Source organism: Loxodonta africana, chromosome 5 (assembly GCF_030014295.1).
Source record: "Loxodonta africana isolate mLoxAfr1 chromosome 5, mLoxAfr1.hap2, whole genome shotgun sequence".
In the NCBI taxonomy this organism is placed as follows: Eukaryota; Metazoa; Chordata; class Mammalia; order Proboscidea; family Elephantidae; genus Loxodonta; species Loxodonta africana.
The window spans coordinates 89,195,211-89,211,541 of record NC_087346.1 but is presented as its reverse complement, the minus strand read 5'-3'; the positions used below and the strand labels follow the sequence as shown (position 1 = coordinate 89,211,541).

Sequence of the window (16,331 nt, the reverse complement as noted above, 5' to 3'; positions counted from 1 at the left end):
TATCTTTACAGAAGCAGACTGTCACATTTCTTCTGCAGAGCGACTGGTGGGTTCAAATCGCCAACCTTTCAGTTAGCAGCTGAGTGGTTAACCATAAAGTAGTGGTGGAACTTCTCACCCCTGTGAGACAAAATAGAATTCTTTCCTTTGTTCTCTTCTCCCATCAGTCCTTGCTCTGTGCTAGGACCAAATCCAGCCTCTGAAGGACTATTTCTTATATGCAATTATTGAGTGCATTTTGGATCCATACATCTCACTATATCACTGTGAGGACCCCACCCGTGCAACATAATATCAGAGCTCTGCAGCTCAGAAAGGGTTAAAGAACATTTAATGCCTATGAAGCAGCAGTCAGGAAATCAAAAGATGCATTGCATTGGGCAAATCTGCCGCAAAAAACTTCTTTAAGGGGCTAAAAACTCAAGATGTCACTTTAAGTTGCACCGGACCCAAGCCATGGCGTTTTCAATCGCTTCATATGCATGTGAAAGCTAGACAATGAGTAAGGAAGATGGAAGAAGAAGTGACGCCTTTGAATTATGTTGCTGGTGAAGAATATTGAATATGCCATGGACTGCCAGAAGAATGAACAAATCTGTCTTGGAAGAAGTACAGCCAGAATGCTCCTTATAGCAAGGATAGCAAGACTTCATCTCACGTACTTTGGACATGCTATTGGGAAGGGCCAGTCCCTGGAGAGGGACATCATGCTTAGTAAAGTAGAAGGTCATCAAAAAAGAGGAAGGCCCTCAATGAGATGGACTGACACAGTGGCTGCAACAATGGGCTCAAGCATAGCAATGATTGTTAGCATGCCACAGGACGGAGCAGTGTTTCGTTCTATTGCGCATAGGGTTGCTCTGAGTTGTAACGGACTTGAAGGCACCTAACTACATTAGAGTTACTATGGGTTTTTTTTTTTTTTTTTTTTAACGACAACATTGCTTTCTCTTTTGGACCTTTGCCAAATATCCACTGGTAACCCGTATACTCTAAATGCCTACTGACAAAAATTGAAAAATCCTAACGCTCTCATAACTGTGTTTTACATTTAGTGGACCATCAAAATGGCATGGGATAAGCTGAACCTTTTACTAATTGACTGGTTTATTTAAGCAAAGCTTGGTCCTGATATATTTAACCAACAGAAATAGTGCTAATAAGATTATCCGGTGAAGTAATTTTTAATGAAGTGGGAATAAAAGTGGATAGCAAGAAACAAACAAAAAACAGGTGGAAAAAAATACAACACAACCTTCTTGTCTCCCCTAACATCTACATGCTTTACAGCTGTCTGTTCCTTTCATCTTGGGGTGATGTTAATCTTCTGTTTATTTTGCTACCATAAATCCAAGTACAGGTAGTTCACTCAGACATAGCCCTCTAAAAGCTGGTCTATGCCTGTTCTTTCTCGTCTCAAAAATAAGGGAAAGAAAGTGTGTGTGTTTGTGTCCAGTTGGTGGTGTTAGTGGTTAAAAAGCAAGCTGGGACTTCCTCTTTGAACAGTTGTCTTTTCCCCTTAGACGAGGGAGAACTTATTTAGTTTGAGACTGAATACTGCTGAAACCAAGCCACGTACCGAAGAGAGGGTATGATGGCTAAGAAGCCCCCTAAACCAGCCCCTCGCAGGATCTTCCAGGAAAGGTTGAAGATTACTGCTCTTCCCCTGTACTTTGAAGGTTTTTTATTAGTCAAGAGGCCAGAATACCAGGTAAGGATATAGATAATAATGTTAAACCAGAAGCTTCTGTCTTAATACAAAATGTATTTCATGGTGATGCAATGGGATAAGGGTCCCTGTGTTTCTGTCGGGTTAAAACTTTCTTCTCTTCCTTGAGGTCAGGAAATATTTTTCCAATTTTGCATACTTCAAATATATAGTATATGGCATATATATATATATATATGTATATATATAACAAGATTTTTTATATTAGTAACATATCATTAAGTTACTAATATAATATTAGTAATATGTATATGTATAACATAAATTTTTATATTAGTAACATATACCATTAAGTTACTAATATAAAATAATTCAATAATCTAAATTTCCAAAGAATTCATTTAGAAATCACAGAAGATTTTGGCTTAAGAGATAATATGTTTCTTAAATTGTCTCCGCAATTTACTACTGTGTTTCCATGACCATGTGTACTATTAAGATAATATTATGATTGAAATTAAGCTTTCTGCTCATATTCTCAGTTGTTTATAAATAATAATAATATGTATTTATAAAAGTTTATCAATAATAATTAAATACAAAGTGTCAAATTTTATAAAAAATTATGAAAATGATAAAATTGATACTTAACACTATGATGGGGATGGCAGTGGACTGGCAGTGTTTTGTTCTGTTGTGCACAGGATTACCAAAAGTTGGGGAGCAACTCAATGGCAGCTATTGTTATGAAACGCTGTTCAGGATAGTTAATTTGCAAGATAATATTTAGGGTGCTATCTTGGTTAGCGGTGAGTTGGAATCGACTCATGGCAATGGGTTTTTTGGTTTGTCTTGGTTAGTATGTACACAGTAAGCCATATTAATCTATTCGCTCTAAGAAAATTCACTAAGCGTGCCATATTTTAAAACTGTCAACAATGAAAACCTATAGTTAAATAAAATCAGTTCTTTAAAAATAGCAATTGTGGCTAATTTTGCAATTAGTGAAAGAAATACACGTTATTGTTATTAAAGAAAAAATAAATGATTTTTTTTAGGTTAAATTTTATGACATTTTAATATTAATGGAACTAGAAATTTTAAGTGTTTTCAGAAATGCTACATAAAGTGCTTAACAACAACAATAATAAAATATATTTTCTGAGGATTTATTAAGTATATAGAAAAATTGTGTGTGTAGAAATATCTGTAATAGCACATTCATACTTCTTATATCTACATTAGATAATTTACTATTTGAGAGTAAAGGCATGGTAATTTTTATTCAGTTTTGGGTGTTAAACATGTACTAGTAATTTTTGTCAGTTACTACTTTGGACACATAATTAGGGAAGAACATTCCCTAGAAAAGGATACTATGTTTGGTAAAGTAGAAAACAAGCGAAACTCTCCATGAAATGGGTTGGCACAGTGGCTGGAACAATGGGCTAAACATATCAATGATTGTGAAGATGGTGCAGGACTAGGCAATGTTTTATTCCGCTTAAGTTCACCATGAGTCAGAGCCAACTGAACAACAATTAATAATAAAATTGAAATATTTTTGGTTGACCACTCAACTTATTCTTATATGCTTTTAAAGTAAATTCAATCTCGTCATCACAAATTAGCCACACTGGCACACCATGCCAGGAAAGAGAAAAATTTTCATTTGATTATTCTTTGGATGTTTTCCAAAGTATTTAAAATAACTGTTTCAGACACCAGTTTCCTTCTAATGTTTAAAGAATGCATGTCATTGGCATGGGTAGCAGGAAGAACAAGAATTTTAGAATGTCAATAAAACATTCCCTTCCTACTGGTTTGCCACTTTAGTTTGTGATCTTGTGCAAGTTACAATCTCCCTGAGACTGAATTTCCTCAGTTATAAAATGGGGGAGAATACTACTTGTCTCCCAAAGTACAATGCCTGGGATGCAGTGGGTGTGCAACCAATTTATTTATTCAAACAATGTTTATTGAGTGTCTCCTCTGCACTCAAGCATGACACTCGTTCTAGAGATACAAACATGAATAAGACCTAAAGACCTTACCTTTAGGAGTCTTACAGTTTAGTAGGGGTGATGAAACAATTGATATGCTTTAGCTTTCCGTAGAAACCATGCTTTGAAATGCAAAGAATAAACTATAAAAAAATATATAGATGTAAATATTTCTGATGAAATTAACATTTGAATTCATAGCAAAGGATCTTTTCTTGAATGGGTAGGGAGAAGAAAGCAAGAAGACAAAAATAATGTCTACTTATAGGTGGTTTCAAGGGTTAAAAGTGATAACATGTAAAACACCTGGCTCACACTAAAGGTTAGGTTCGTCCTCTTCCCATTTCATTGTTTATCATATACTTATTAACATAATCAGTTTTGGGTCCACAAGTATAATGGCTCAGAGGAGAGCCACAGTGATAATTAGCCAATTAGAAAATAGAAGATATGAGGAAAAGTTTAGAAAAATAAGTGGGATTTCCAAGGAAGCAGTGCCAAGTGCCAGGGAACCTTTGAAAGAAAAGTGAACCCAGGGTATATGGTAACGTCGTCTTTGAAGCTAATGGGCTGCAAGAAGATGAGAAGCTCTGCAGAATGTTAAGTGGGGTGTCTGGTAGACATTTAATTAGAGAAAATATAACTGATGAGTAACCTGGTCTACAAAAGGACAATTATACATTGAGAGGTGTTTTTGTGACAAGAGTACGGCTAAGAATCTAAAGAGCTGTGCTTCAGGAAAATGTACCTACATAGACCATTTAGCATGCAATTCCAGAACATCTCTGGATCCTAGGTCAAGAACCCACGCAAAGTATATCATCTTCATTGAAGAGATAGTGTGAGAAGAGTTACTTAAACCACAGCAGTAGAATTTTGGATTGACCAGGAAAATTTATTTGGTAAACTAAAACCCAAACCCATTGCCGTCAAGTCAATTCCGACTCACAGAGAAGCTCTTAAATGCTACAATGGGTTACCAAACCCGCTATAGTTCTTAAAACGAGGAATATTCTCATATTTCTAAAACTTTTAAAACAAGAGAAAGTTTGGGAGGCTTCTCATAGTTCCTTCAATCTGTGGGGTGCTACAATATAAACAATGTGTATGATATGTTTTCTTATTAACCTGAGCATAAGAATGCAGTTATCATAAACCCATTGCCATTGAGTTGATCCCGACTCATAGCAACCCTATAGGACCAAGTAGAACTATCTCATTGAATTGGTATATATTTTGCTATGTATATTCTCAACAACAACAAATAAATAATTTTAACAAAGAAAGATGAAATAAAATAAAAGCAATATTGTTCTAAAATTTTCTTCCCCAATGACTCATCTTGCACACCCTGTGAGGTTTATGCAGCCTACTTTGAGACAACCATGCAACATGCTTCCTTGACAAAAGCCCTTCAATTGGTCATAAGGAAAAGAATGGGGGCTTTTCATTGGGGGAGGGAGGATAAAAAGGAATTTAACTGAATTTTGCGTTGTGACCCACCTTTATTATTGATGAGAAAAGTCACTGGGGAATCAGGAGATATAAATATCGGTACAACTGAGGAGCTTGGGAAATTCCTTGAAATTTTTAAAATCTTAGCGGCTTCTCTAACTCAAGTTCTCGTTCCACTTGACTGTGAGCTTCTAAAGGTTAGGGATGATCTTTTCAATCTCTAGATATTTCATCACATGTAGCTCAAATGTAAGCTCAGTAGATTTTCAACATCGTTTGTTTATTTGAGTGAAAATGAGACAGTGACCTTCAACTCTGACCACAGGATCATCTACTGATTATAAAGCTAGTGATAAATTCAGAAGCTCTGCTTCAGTCCCTTTTCTTACTTCAGTGATTCAATACAAATGACTATAACAAAACAAACAAAACATTGTGTTAAATGCATTTTATCAAAAGATGTGTTCTTCAAAATTATTTTTTTACATGTTTAAGTATCTCTGTGGAGCCATGGTGGTGCAGTGGTTAAGAGTTCAACTGTTAACCAAAAGGTTGGCAGTTCGAATTCACCAGCCACTTCTTTGAAACATTAAGGGAAGTTCTACTCTGTCCTGTAGGGTCACTATGAATTGGAATCGACTTGATGGTAATTTTTTTTGGGGGGGGGAGGGGTTTACATATCTCTGTAGATATAAATACATACCTAGATGTTGGTTATTGAGAATGATATTTATGGATGACTCAGATGATACTGCTATGTAAGGGCTTATCAGAAACTAAATCAAGACTATGACCTGCAGGTCTCTGCACATTAAATATAAGCTTACATTGTCCTTAGGTTTGTGGCTATGCTTGTGGTTCAAAGGGCCTATTGTTATAGATGACCCTGCTTTTCCTCCAGGCTGCTTGGTTCTCAACCTCGTGTCTTTATATCTGCTTTTCTCCCCACCTAATAACTCCTTAATACTTTCTACATGTTTGCTATATGTAAAACTCCCATTTTCCTGGATTAACTCTGCCCAATTCATATTATTTTCTCATGATCAAACCCCTCTTTCAGCTTTTTCACTTTGTGTTAAAAGTATAATTTTTATATGTTGGCCTGTGAGAGTTTAATATTTTTATCAAGGTTTGTTCTAGCTTCAAAAATACTCTAATTTTCCTCAAGAGCACAAATGGATGTCTGCATGCACATGAAGAGTGAGCTCAATAAACCTTGATTGGCTGTTGGTAATTTTAGTTTTTCCCTCTCATGGTGGGTTAATACTAGTAAGGCTAATTGAGAAGATGAACTGAGTGGTAGACTGACTTTAGGGTTTTCCCTACTTTCCTTTCCACCTAGAATCAGAACCTTGGGGTTGGACTAGATCTTAGATACCATACTTTAGTAAAACTACACAATGTTTAAGTTTCCTGAACAGTATGCCTACATTCCTGATTCCTCCCACAATCTCCCTCACCACCATCCTAGTTCCAAAATACAGTATAGCCTTGATCTCCTCCTTTCATTGCAGAGACTTATCATTGGAGCCTGGAGCCTGGGTGGCTCAAGAAGTTAAGCACTTGGATACTAACTGAAAAATTGGTGGTTTGAATCCACCCAGACGTACTTCAAGAAGAAAGGCCTGGTGATCTAGTTCCGAAAGATTAGCTATTGAAAACCCTAAGGAGCACAGTTCTACTCTGACACATGTGGGGTCAATTCCATGAGTTGGAATTGACTCAACAGCAACTAGTTTTGTTGCTGCTCTTACCACTGAAAAGCCTTAAAAAGAGAAGTGTGAGAAAGCTGCAAGGTAGATTTGAATTGTTTTATTATTTAATCACAGTTCAAATCTGAAAAAGTTCAAGGAACAGAGTAAGAGACCAGTCATTACCACAGTTTTACAGAACATCTGTCTGATCATAGTGACAGTATACATTAGCAACTTCTCAGGCCAAATTTCTCAATCCAGTTTTCTTATCTCTTTATTCAAAGAACTACAGAGGGGTGATTTATATAGGTTAATTATTCTGGTCTCCAAAATATCCTCTTTTTCTCACAAGTTGTTGTTGTGTGCTATCAAGTCAATTCTGACTCATAGCGACCCATACATGACAGGGTAGAACTGCACCGTAGGGTTTCCTAGGCTACAATCTTTATGGGACCAGATCATCTAGTCTTTTCTCCCACAGAGCAACTGGTGGGTTTGAACCACCAACCTTTCAGTTAGCAGCCAAGCATTTTAACCATTTTGCCACCTGGGTTCATTTTCTCATACATAATCCTATTGAAAAAGATATGTTTTAGACCCCACCATGTACGCATATAAATTACCACATGGAAAAAGAATTACGTGAATAATGAAAATGCAAAGTAGCTGTCAATAATGTGAGTGATGAGGCAATTTTTCTTTTTTAGTGGCCAACATTTATCGAACACTTACTATGTTGTAGGCCCTAAGAGCTTTCCATACATTATTATCACATTCAATCCTTTAACAACTCTATGAAGCAATAGCCAAAGGCTGTTCTCCCTATTTCTATTCTTGCTCCCTTAATAGAATGTTCATGCAACATAAAATATATATATATATTATTATTACTATTATTTTTATTTACAAGTCAGTGGTTTTCATATATTCACAGTGTTGTACGATCACCACCACTAATTCCAGAACATTTTCATCACCCCAAAAAGAAGCCCCATTAGCACTCACTCTCAGTTTTCCCTGTTCCTTTACGTTTTTATATCCTTTTGTTGGAATTTTTTCTCTCCTAAGTTTGAACCATTTGAAAATGAAGGAATTGCAAAAATGAAGATCAATTTATTACTTTTACTGTTAATAAGGTCTAAAAGTGAGGAGTCTGTCCAGGTGGCACAAATGGCTAACTGCAGGTCTACCAACCAAAAGTTTGGCGGTTCAAACTCGCCCAAAGATGCCTCAGAAGTAAGGCCTGGTGATCTGATACTGAAAGATCACATCCTTGAACACACTGTCCAATGCAGTTCTACTCTGCACACTTGGAGTTGCCATGAGTTGGAATTGACTCGAAGGCAACTAAGAACAACAGTAAATAAGTGGTTTAAATTTAAGGTCAAAACTATGTCAATATTTTAACCCAGGTTTAAGTAGCACTGAACCCCCTTTCACTACCTCAGCTTAAGTGACACAAGCCTGCTCATCTTTGAGGCCTCTTGCCATGTGGCAGTAAACAGAGCAGAATATTCACTGTTTCCTAGTAGACTGAGCTGAGAGAGCACAGGAAGCGGCTATGCTGAGCGACTGCCTTTCCCAAGTTCAGCTATACTCAGCCCTACTCTACGCAGAGGAGATAATTTACTCTGGCAGCACTGTGCAGAATGTACAGAATTGGAAAGTTTAAGAAGGCACTAGAGAGACCAGATAAGGGGCTACTGCAGTGGCAATAGCACTTTGCATCTTACATGAAAAGAAATAAAGAAAAGACGTGATGGTACTGCGATTAAGTTGTGTTCTCTTGCTTTATTAAATTGCTTAACTCTGAGGTAGGTCAGTTATATACTGGACTTCTGGATTTCAGAGAAGTGTAAGAGCCTCTTTGATTAGTTTTACAATTGCTCTTCATGGGGCCATCTATTGGCTTATTCTTTGATCATATGCTGTTTCAAATTGTTCTTTTCTATGGTAATTGTTCTTTGTTCGGGAGGCAGTAGCAGATTTGGTAGCAGATTTCTCAACTGGGAAGTAGGATGGAGTAGAAAGTCCACTGGGCTTGGACAAAGAAACCTTGACCCTGTGATAGGTTGCTGCAGTAATACTACCAATTTGTTCAGGCTTCACTGTCTTCCCCCTTTGAAATGTGACTTTTCTACTCTTCCCTTAAAGAGGTTGAATCCATTTTTCTACCCTTTGGTCATGTGTCATGCTTTGGTACATGTGACATAAGTAGAAGCTTGGAAAATGCTTGTACATTGGGGTTTGCCCTCTCTTGCTCCTGGGAACCTTTCTGCCAGTATGTGAACAGGTCTAGGCTAGCCGATTGGAGGATAAGAGACTATATGGAATGAGGCCTCAGGTGTTCCAGCCTTCCTAGCCATTCTGGCAGTCCCAGATAAGTCCCAGACAAGTAACTGAGGGCAATCTAGATCATTTAGCTGCAGCCAAATACATCCAGACCAGGAGAACCAGTTAGCCAGCTACAGAATGGTAAGAAATAGAAAACATTTCCTGTTTTAGTCCACTAAGTTTTAGGATAGCTCGTTACACAGTAAAAGCTAACTGATATAGCACCTTACTAGATAGCAGAAACTATGAAGATGAAGGAAGAACATATGAAAAGATGGTTGCTATAATTTAGAATGAAAATCTTGAGTTTCCTGGGAGCCAAGGCAAATAAAAGCAAGATGGGTTGAGAAAATAAATGTGTAAATAGAAGTCACAAACTTTTGCTGGTAAAAATCGTAATGATCAAACATATTATAAGAATTCAGTTTATCAAATCCTAAAGTGAGGAATGGTGACCATGTCTCTTAAAGTGACTGAAATTTTTTTTTAAACCATACTTTTGGAAAGGACTGGATATAAAGGTAAGTCTTTAGAAGTTGAAGGATTTTGTTATTTAAACACCTTGCCATTCTTTTATAACATAACCAATCTTCATACAATATAAATTCTATTTACTTGAATAAATTTTCACTTCAGTGAAAAAAAAAAGGGGGAGTCTAATTAGGTTATTTAAATTTTTAAATGCTGTATTCCTATAAAACCCATAATAATGTGAATATAATAATCAAATATTCACTACCTGAGGGAAATTTTGAATTTCAAGGTTCCACTTTACGGATGTTAAATTATTTTCATCATCATCAATTTCTCACATTTCCTTATACTAACAATAATATTTACCATTTATTGAACCCAAACTATGAGTCAAATATTATGCTAAGTACTTTATTAATTCACTCAATCCTTTCAACTGTCCTTCAGCGTAGATATTATACGCTTGTTCTATTCTGACCTCTTCAGTTGGCTATCTTGTCTGTGTAAGCTTCCACTGTAAGTGCATAAAAAGTATCTTAAATCAATGAAGAAAGTTTTGGGAAATGAACGCAAATCAAATTGCATCCTTACCACAAATTATATACTAAAATAAATTTCAGAAGGATTAAAGAATTAAATGTTAATGAAGCCATAAAAAATTGGGTAAATATTTAAATTGTCTCAGGAAGAAGAAGCACCTTATACAAGTAATTAAGAAAGTCACGAAGGAAAAAATCAACAGGGAAATAGCTGGATATACACTGATGAAATAATGCTTATAATTTCTTTCCCACAGGACTTTAAACATTATTGGACAGAGTTGAGAGGAACTACACTTTTCTTTTATACTGACAAAAAAAGTACAATAGTAAGTAGTTAAACATGTTCAGCTGATTCAATATTTTTCCCAATATTCACTTGTCATATAGTCCGTTATTTACTCTAGATTTTCTGCCTTTCAATAGTGAAGATGTTCTAGTAAAACTAATTCAAATAGGAAAATTTAAACCTATGAAGGCTGACAATTATGACAAAAATACATGGTAAAAGTTCCTAGGCAACTCAGAGGGAAGGTATTAACTCATGCTTTTCTCTTTGCATTCTTTTCTCTCTGACCCTGATAGTAAAAACTTGGTTGAAGAGTGAAATTTTTAACTAGATATCTTGAATATAAATTGTCTAATACCAGGTGAGAACCTAAATCTTGCCCACTTTTTATCTTGGTATAGCATGCAGTTATAAGCTGAAATGAACAATTTGAAAAGCATCACACTATATGCTACATATTAATTTTTCTAGAAGGACAAAGACATTCCTCACTCAGCAGGGATTCTAAGAGCTCAAGCATGAGAATAACAATAAAGGGATACCGAGATTTATTTATTTGTATTAATTCCAAATTCTGATTTTGTTTCATTCTTTCTACAAACGAGGTGCAATATTTTGTCAGCAGATGCTAGTCTACCTTGGAATGCTATGTGCTAAGAGATTTTATGGGCCGGTAGCTTGCTGTTTAAATATAAATATTTTGGACTATGTACACACTTCTTAGAACACTGTCATTTGATGACAAGATCTAGTGAAACAGAGTGAGCACCTGTATAATATAGTCCACCTGCAGATAGTTTAGTACAGTTTGGGGTAAACTAACCAGAACCCCAAGCCCACTGCCATCAAGTCATTTCTGTCTTGCTGTGACCCTGTAGGACAGAATAGAACTACCCCCGAGTAGAACTGCCCCACAGGGTTTTCAAGACTGTAAACCTTTACAGAAACAGGCTGCCACATCTTTCTCCTGCAGAGTGGCTGGTGAGTTTGAACCACCGAACTTTTGATTAGCAGCTGCTTAACCACTGCACCACTAGGGCTCCTTAACCAGAGCCAGAAGTCATTTAAAAATAAAAGCTTCAAATGGTCGTTTTTCACTAGAGTTCTGGTTAGACAAGATTTATATATGGGTGTTTTCAAATACCATAATATATATAAAGAACTAAATTTTCTTTAATGCTTTCCAGCCTTCCACTGCAGTAAGTATACAACAGCCTGGTCTAAACAGTGCATAATACACAGCAAGTTGAGAGATTTAACAGTTTGGCGCACGACATGGAAAGAGGCAGTACAGCTTAGTGACTGAGAACCTGGTCTCTCTAGTCAGACTGCCTGGGTCTTTGTCCTGGTCCTGCCACTGTTAATTGTGGGGTCTTGGGTTAGTCACCTAACCTCTCTGTGTTTCAGTGTATCTGTCAGAGAACTCATAGGAAACAGGTGACATCTCAAAATGGGTGATTTGAAGAGAGTTTCATGAAGATAGTATATTAAAAGCAGTGGACAGGTCGTAGGAGAAAAACAAAGGATAGTACAGAACACTGGGGCTGGTGACACTGCCTTATTACCACATCTAGGAGCACATTGAAAGAGTGGGAGAGCAGTGGGAAGAGTTGTGTGGAGATAGATGACTACGTTGAGACAAGTATGATCTTTGATTGAGGGACACAGCCAGCCCAAAGCAATTGCCAAGCCAAAAACTAAACTCACTGCCATCGAGTTGATTCCAACTCATAGCGACCCTATAGGGTAATAAATACAACCCCACACTCTTCACTTTTCTGATCTCCTGCTGGTGTTCCCAGTAGTCCAACTCAACAGGAAGCCAAAGGGAAAGGGAGCCCATTGATGTCCATATAGTTCCCCCTCCTGGAGCAGAGTGTTGGAGGTAAAGGGATGAAAACGAATCTGAAGAAGCAAATGAAAATCTTTAGCATGCTCAGTTTTCAAGTCTTTAAAATTAAGATGAAAACCATCTCATAAGCTTATCAAAAGGATTAAATGAGATAGTACATGTTAGGATTTAACGCTAGCACATAGTAAGCGTTCACATATTTTATGTGCATTTTAATCTCATTTAATTCTCACAACAGTTTTGCAGAGTGGGTACTATTTTAATCCCCATTTTATAGACGAGAATAGTCAAGTTGAAGGATTAAGAAATTGCACAAGATCATACAACTAATGAAAATTCAATTCAGTTTTCTTATTATTATTATTTTATCTTTTTATTGTACTTTAGATGAAGGTTTATGAAGGTTTACAGAACAAACTAGTTTCTCATCAAACAGTTAGTGCACATATTGTTTTATGACATTGGTTAACAACCCCACAACATGTCAACACTCTCCCTTCTCAAACTTGGCTTTCCTATTACCAGCTGTCCTGTCCCCTTCTGCCTTCTAGTCCTTGCCCCTGCGCTGGAATGCCCCTTTGGTCTTGTTTTGTTTTATGAGCCTGTCCAATCTTTGGCTGAAGGGTGAACCTCAGGAGTGACTCATTACTGAGCTGAAAAAGTGTCCAGGGGCCATACGCTCAGGATTTCTCCAGTCCTGTCAGGCCAACAAGTCTGGTCTTTCTTTTTGAGTTAGAACAGTTCAGGTATTTCTTGCTGCTGAGCTTACATTCTTAACCAATATGCCATGAAGAGATTGGTATGATGAAATACCACGGAATCGCCCATCTACCAATTTTGTTAAATGAGAATTCAGATCTTTTGGGAAATTTTTTTTTGGCAATAATCTTAGGAGAAAGCACAGGGACAGAGTAAGTGACAACTGTGGATTCTTAGCCTATAGCAGGAAAGATTTAAAGCTGCCTTTGAATTTTAGAAGGACTGTCAGGGGGTCTGGTAAAAGAGACTCTGAGTTTGTTTAATGCTATTCCAAAGAAAAGGGGCTAGGATCAATGTATGGAAATTATCTGGAGAAAAATTGTGGCTCAATACATGAAAAACTTACTAACAGGCGGAGATGCTTAGGAGGCATGAGTTTCAAGTCGTTAGAGATGTTCATAGGCTGGATGAATTCATGGAGAGATACCCTGGAGGAGATTCAAGCATCAGATGGCAGCTACACTAGATGACCTTTAAGGCTCTTGTCAACACTACAATTAAAGTGGAAAACAAAAAGCTATGACTTCCCTTCATCTAATCAATAGATCAGCTTAAGGCACTCTATCTAAATCTACCACCTCTTCCTCCGTTGCTTCCTTCTTTGTGTCAGCAAAACTCACTGAGCTTGATCTAGACAATTCATCAGAAAAAGATTTTGTTCTAAAGGCTTAGTTTTAAATATTGCCCTCCTTCCTTGCTCCTCTCCCTCCGTTTTTGATTGTTTTTTGTTCACTGAAACAAAATAGGTCAACCCAAACTCAACTTCCACCTCATCAATATAGAAAAAGCTCTGGAAAATGTTTATTTATTTTTGATATCCTACATTATTCAGAAAAATAAAATAGGAGGCTTTCAAGAATACAGCAAGATAAGTTAAATTGGTAGAACTGTGGTCCATATGTTTTCAATGGCTGATTCTTCTAAAGTAGGTCACCAGGCCTCTCTTCTGAATCACCTCTGGGTGGACTTGAACCCCCAGCCTTTCCGTTAGCAGCTGAGTGCCTTAATCGTTTGCACCACCCAGGGACTCAAATTGGCCATAACAGAAAGAAAAATAAAAGAAGGAGATAAAAGGAAGTCAGGAGTGAGGCTAATTTAGCAAAATATTATACCATAAAAACCCTGCTAAGCTTATCACAGGCTGTTTTAATCCTTCTAGAAGGCTGCTAACCAAAAGGTTGGCAGGTCAAATTCACCAGCTGCTCCTTGGAAACCCTATGGGGCAGTTCTAGTCTGTCGTTTAGAGTCACTTTGAGTCTGAACCAACCGATTTCTTTTTTTAAGAAGTCAAGTCTGGCCAGTTGCATACATACCAGTTCATATATACCAACTGCTCAGAAGAAATCTTTCTATGGTACTTGAGAAGATAGGAATTTCTTGATAGACTCCTCATAACCAGTGGTGTGTGGTAAATATTTAACAACTTGTTCTCTGGGGGGGAAAAAAAAGTATGTATGTATATATGTACTTAGATGTATTATAAATATTACTGATATAAAGAATGTGGAGCATACACAGTTCTAACTCCTAGCAACCCTACGTGCAACAGAACGAAACATTGCCTGGTCCTGCACCATCCTCACAATTGTTGCTATGCTTGAGACCATCGTTGCAGCCACTGTGTCAATACATCTTGTTGAGAGTCTTCGTTTCTTTTGCTGACCCTCTACTTTACCGATATATAAATTTATGTATACAAATTAATTTAATTTAATTTTTGATAGTGGCTGTGTTTAAAAACTGGTTTGCAAAATTAGTGAAAATTTAGTAATTGGCTTTTGCAAGTCTGTATGAGCCCCCATACAACTGCATGGCCAAAGGTTTTTTGGGATTGGAAAGTGGTGCGATGCCAATGCCAAGTTGAGAACCAGAATATCATGCAAAGTACAAATGAGGTGAAAGGAAGATATTAATTTCCTTCCTGCAGGATGAACGTATATTATCCACAAAATAATTTAATGAGATTTCCCTTTATCTTTGCAGTATATTGACAAATTAGACATAATAGATCTTACATGCCTTACTGATCAGAATTCAACTGAAAAGAATTGTGCAAAATTCACCCTTGTTTTACCAAAAGAGGAAGTGCAACTGAAGGTGAGTGAGGAGAAGCAAATAGTATATAATGAGTTGTAGCTATAAATAGCATTCACCTCTTTTTGAGTGGTTGAAGTAAAGGGGTTTTGTAGGAGGAGCACTAAGTCTTGTATTTGTTAATATTTCTTGTTTTTTGCCAACAACTACAGTGTTCTGAATTGGGATTTAAAAGGCTATGTTCACTTGTTTAGTATATGAGCATGTTGAAACAATATACTTCTGTCCTCTGTCAAAGTCAGGGATTACACCTGGTGTTTTCAAACATAGTTCTTGAATCCTCATTCAAAGTGAGCCAATTAAAGTCAGTCAACAGTTACAGTAATAACATAAAGAGAACTTGTAACTGAATAAGATGTAGTAGAGGCTTTCCCAGGAGATTACTGACTGATCTCCAAAGCATTGGTCTTAAACTTTAGTATAATAGGAATCACTTGTACATAGGAAATCCAGGTCCCCATCTGGAATCTGAGCCCAGGAATCTACAGCTTTAAGCAGGCTCCCTACACGTTCTGTCGTGGTGGGTAGGAGCACAGGATTGGAGTCAGATTCCCTAGGTTTGAATGCTGGCGGTTTTACCTACTAATTGCGTGATCTTTGACAAGTCACTTGTGATCTTTGTGCCTTAGTTTCCTCACCCAGAAGCAAGTCTTTGCTCACATGTAACCCTCTTACTGAGGCCTATCTGGACCATTTTACTAAAATTGCAACTTTTCCCCTTCTCATCCTCACTGGCACTCCCAATCTTTCTTACCCTGCTCTACTTTTTCATTTTTCCATAGTACTTATTTCCTTCTGACACTACATAATTTACTCATTACGGTTATTATCTATTATCCCTTGCTAGACTAAACTCCATGAGAACAAGAGTTTTGCTTTGTTTCTTGATGTAAACTAGTACCTAGAATAGTCCTTGGTACATAAAAGGCACTCAATAAATATTTACTGAATAAACAAATCTGTAAAATAGAAAATAGTACCTTTATCAGAGAGTCACCATGAAGATTATATCAATTAATACTTGTGAAGTGCTTGGAACACTTATAAGCACTCCATATGAGTTGGCTGATATTACTACTACGAGTAGTAGTGGTAGTTAACTGCTTCCATAGGGTCGCTACGAGTCAGAACTGACTCAACAGCTCCTAACAACAAAAACAGTTGATTGC

The 16,331-nt window shown here is 37.0% G+C and overlaps 1 protein-coding gene across 6 annotated transcripts in view; it reads left to right on the top strand.

Annotated features, from left to right (window-relative positions):
- The first annotated feature begins 1,013 nt into the window (after nucleotides 1-1,013).
- Nucleotides 1,014-16,331, top strand: part of STAP1 (signal transducing adaptor family member 1) — a 55,826-nt gene continuing 40,508 nt past the window's right edge. The window contains exons 1-3 of one of the 6 annotated variants that reach the window (XM_064285754.1): nucleotides 1,014-1,711; nucleotides 10,426-10,497; nucleotides 15,052-15,165. In XM_064285754.1, the coding sequence (XP_064141824.1) occupies nucleotides 1,592-1,711; nucleotides 10,426-10,497; nucleotides 15,052-15,165 (306 nt within the window). In that variant the 5' untranslated portion in view covers nucleotides 1,014-1,591. The remainder of the gene's footprint in view (nucleotides 1,712-10,425; nucleotides 10,498-15,051; nucleotides 15,166-16,331) is intronic. The other 5 variants (XM_023555092.2, XM_064285753.1, XM_003415936.4 and 2 more) reach the window with 5 other exon arrangements.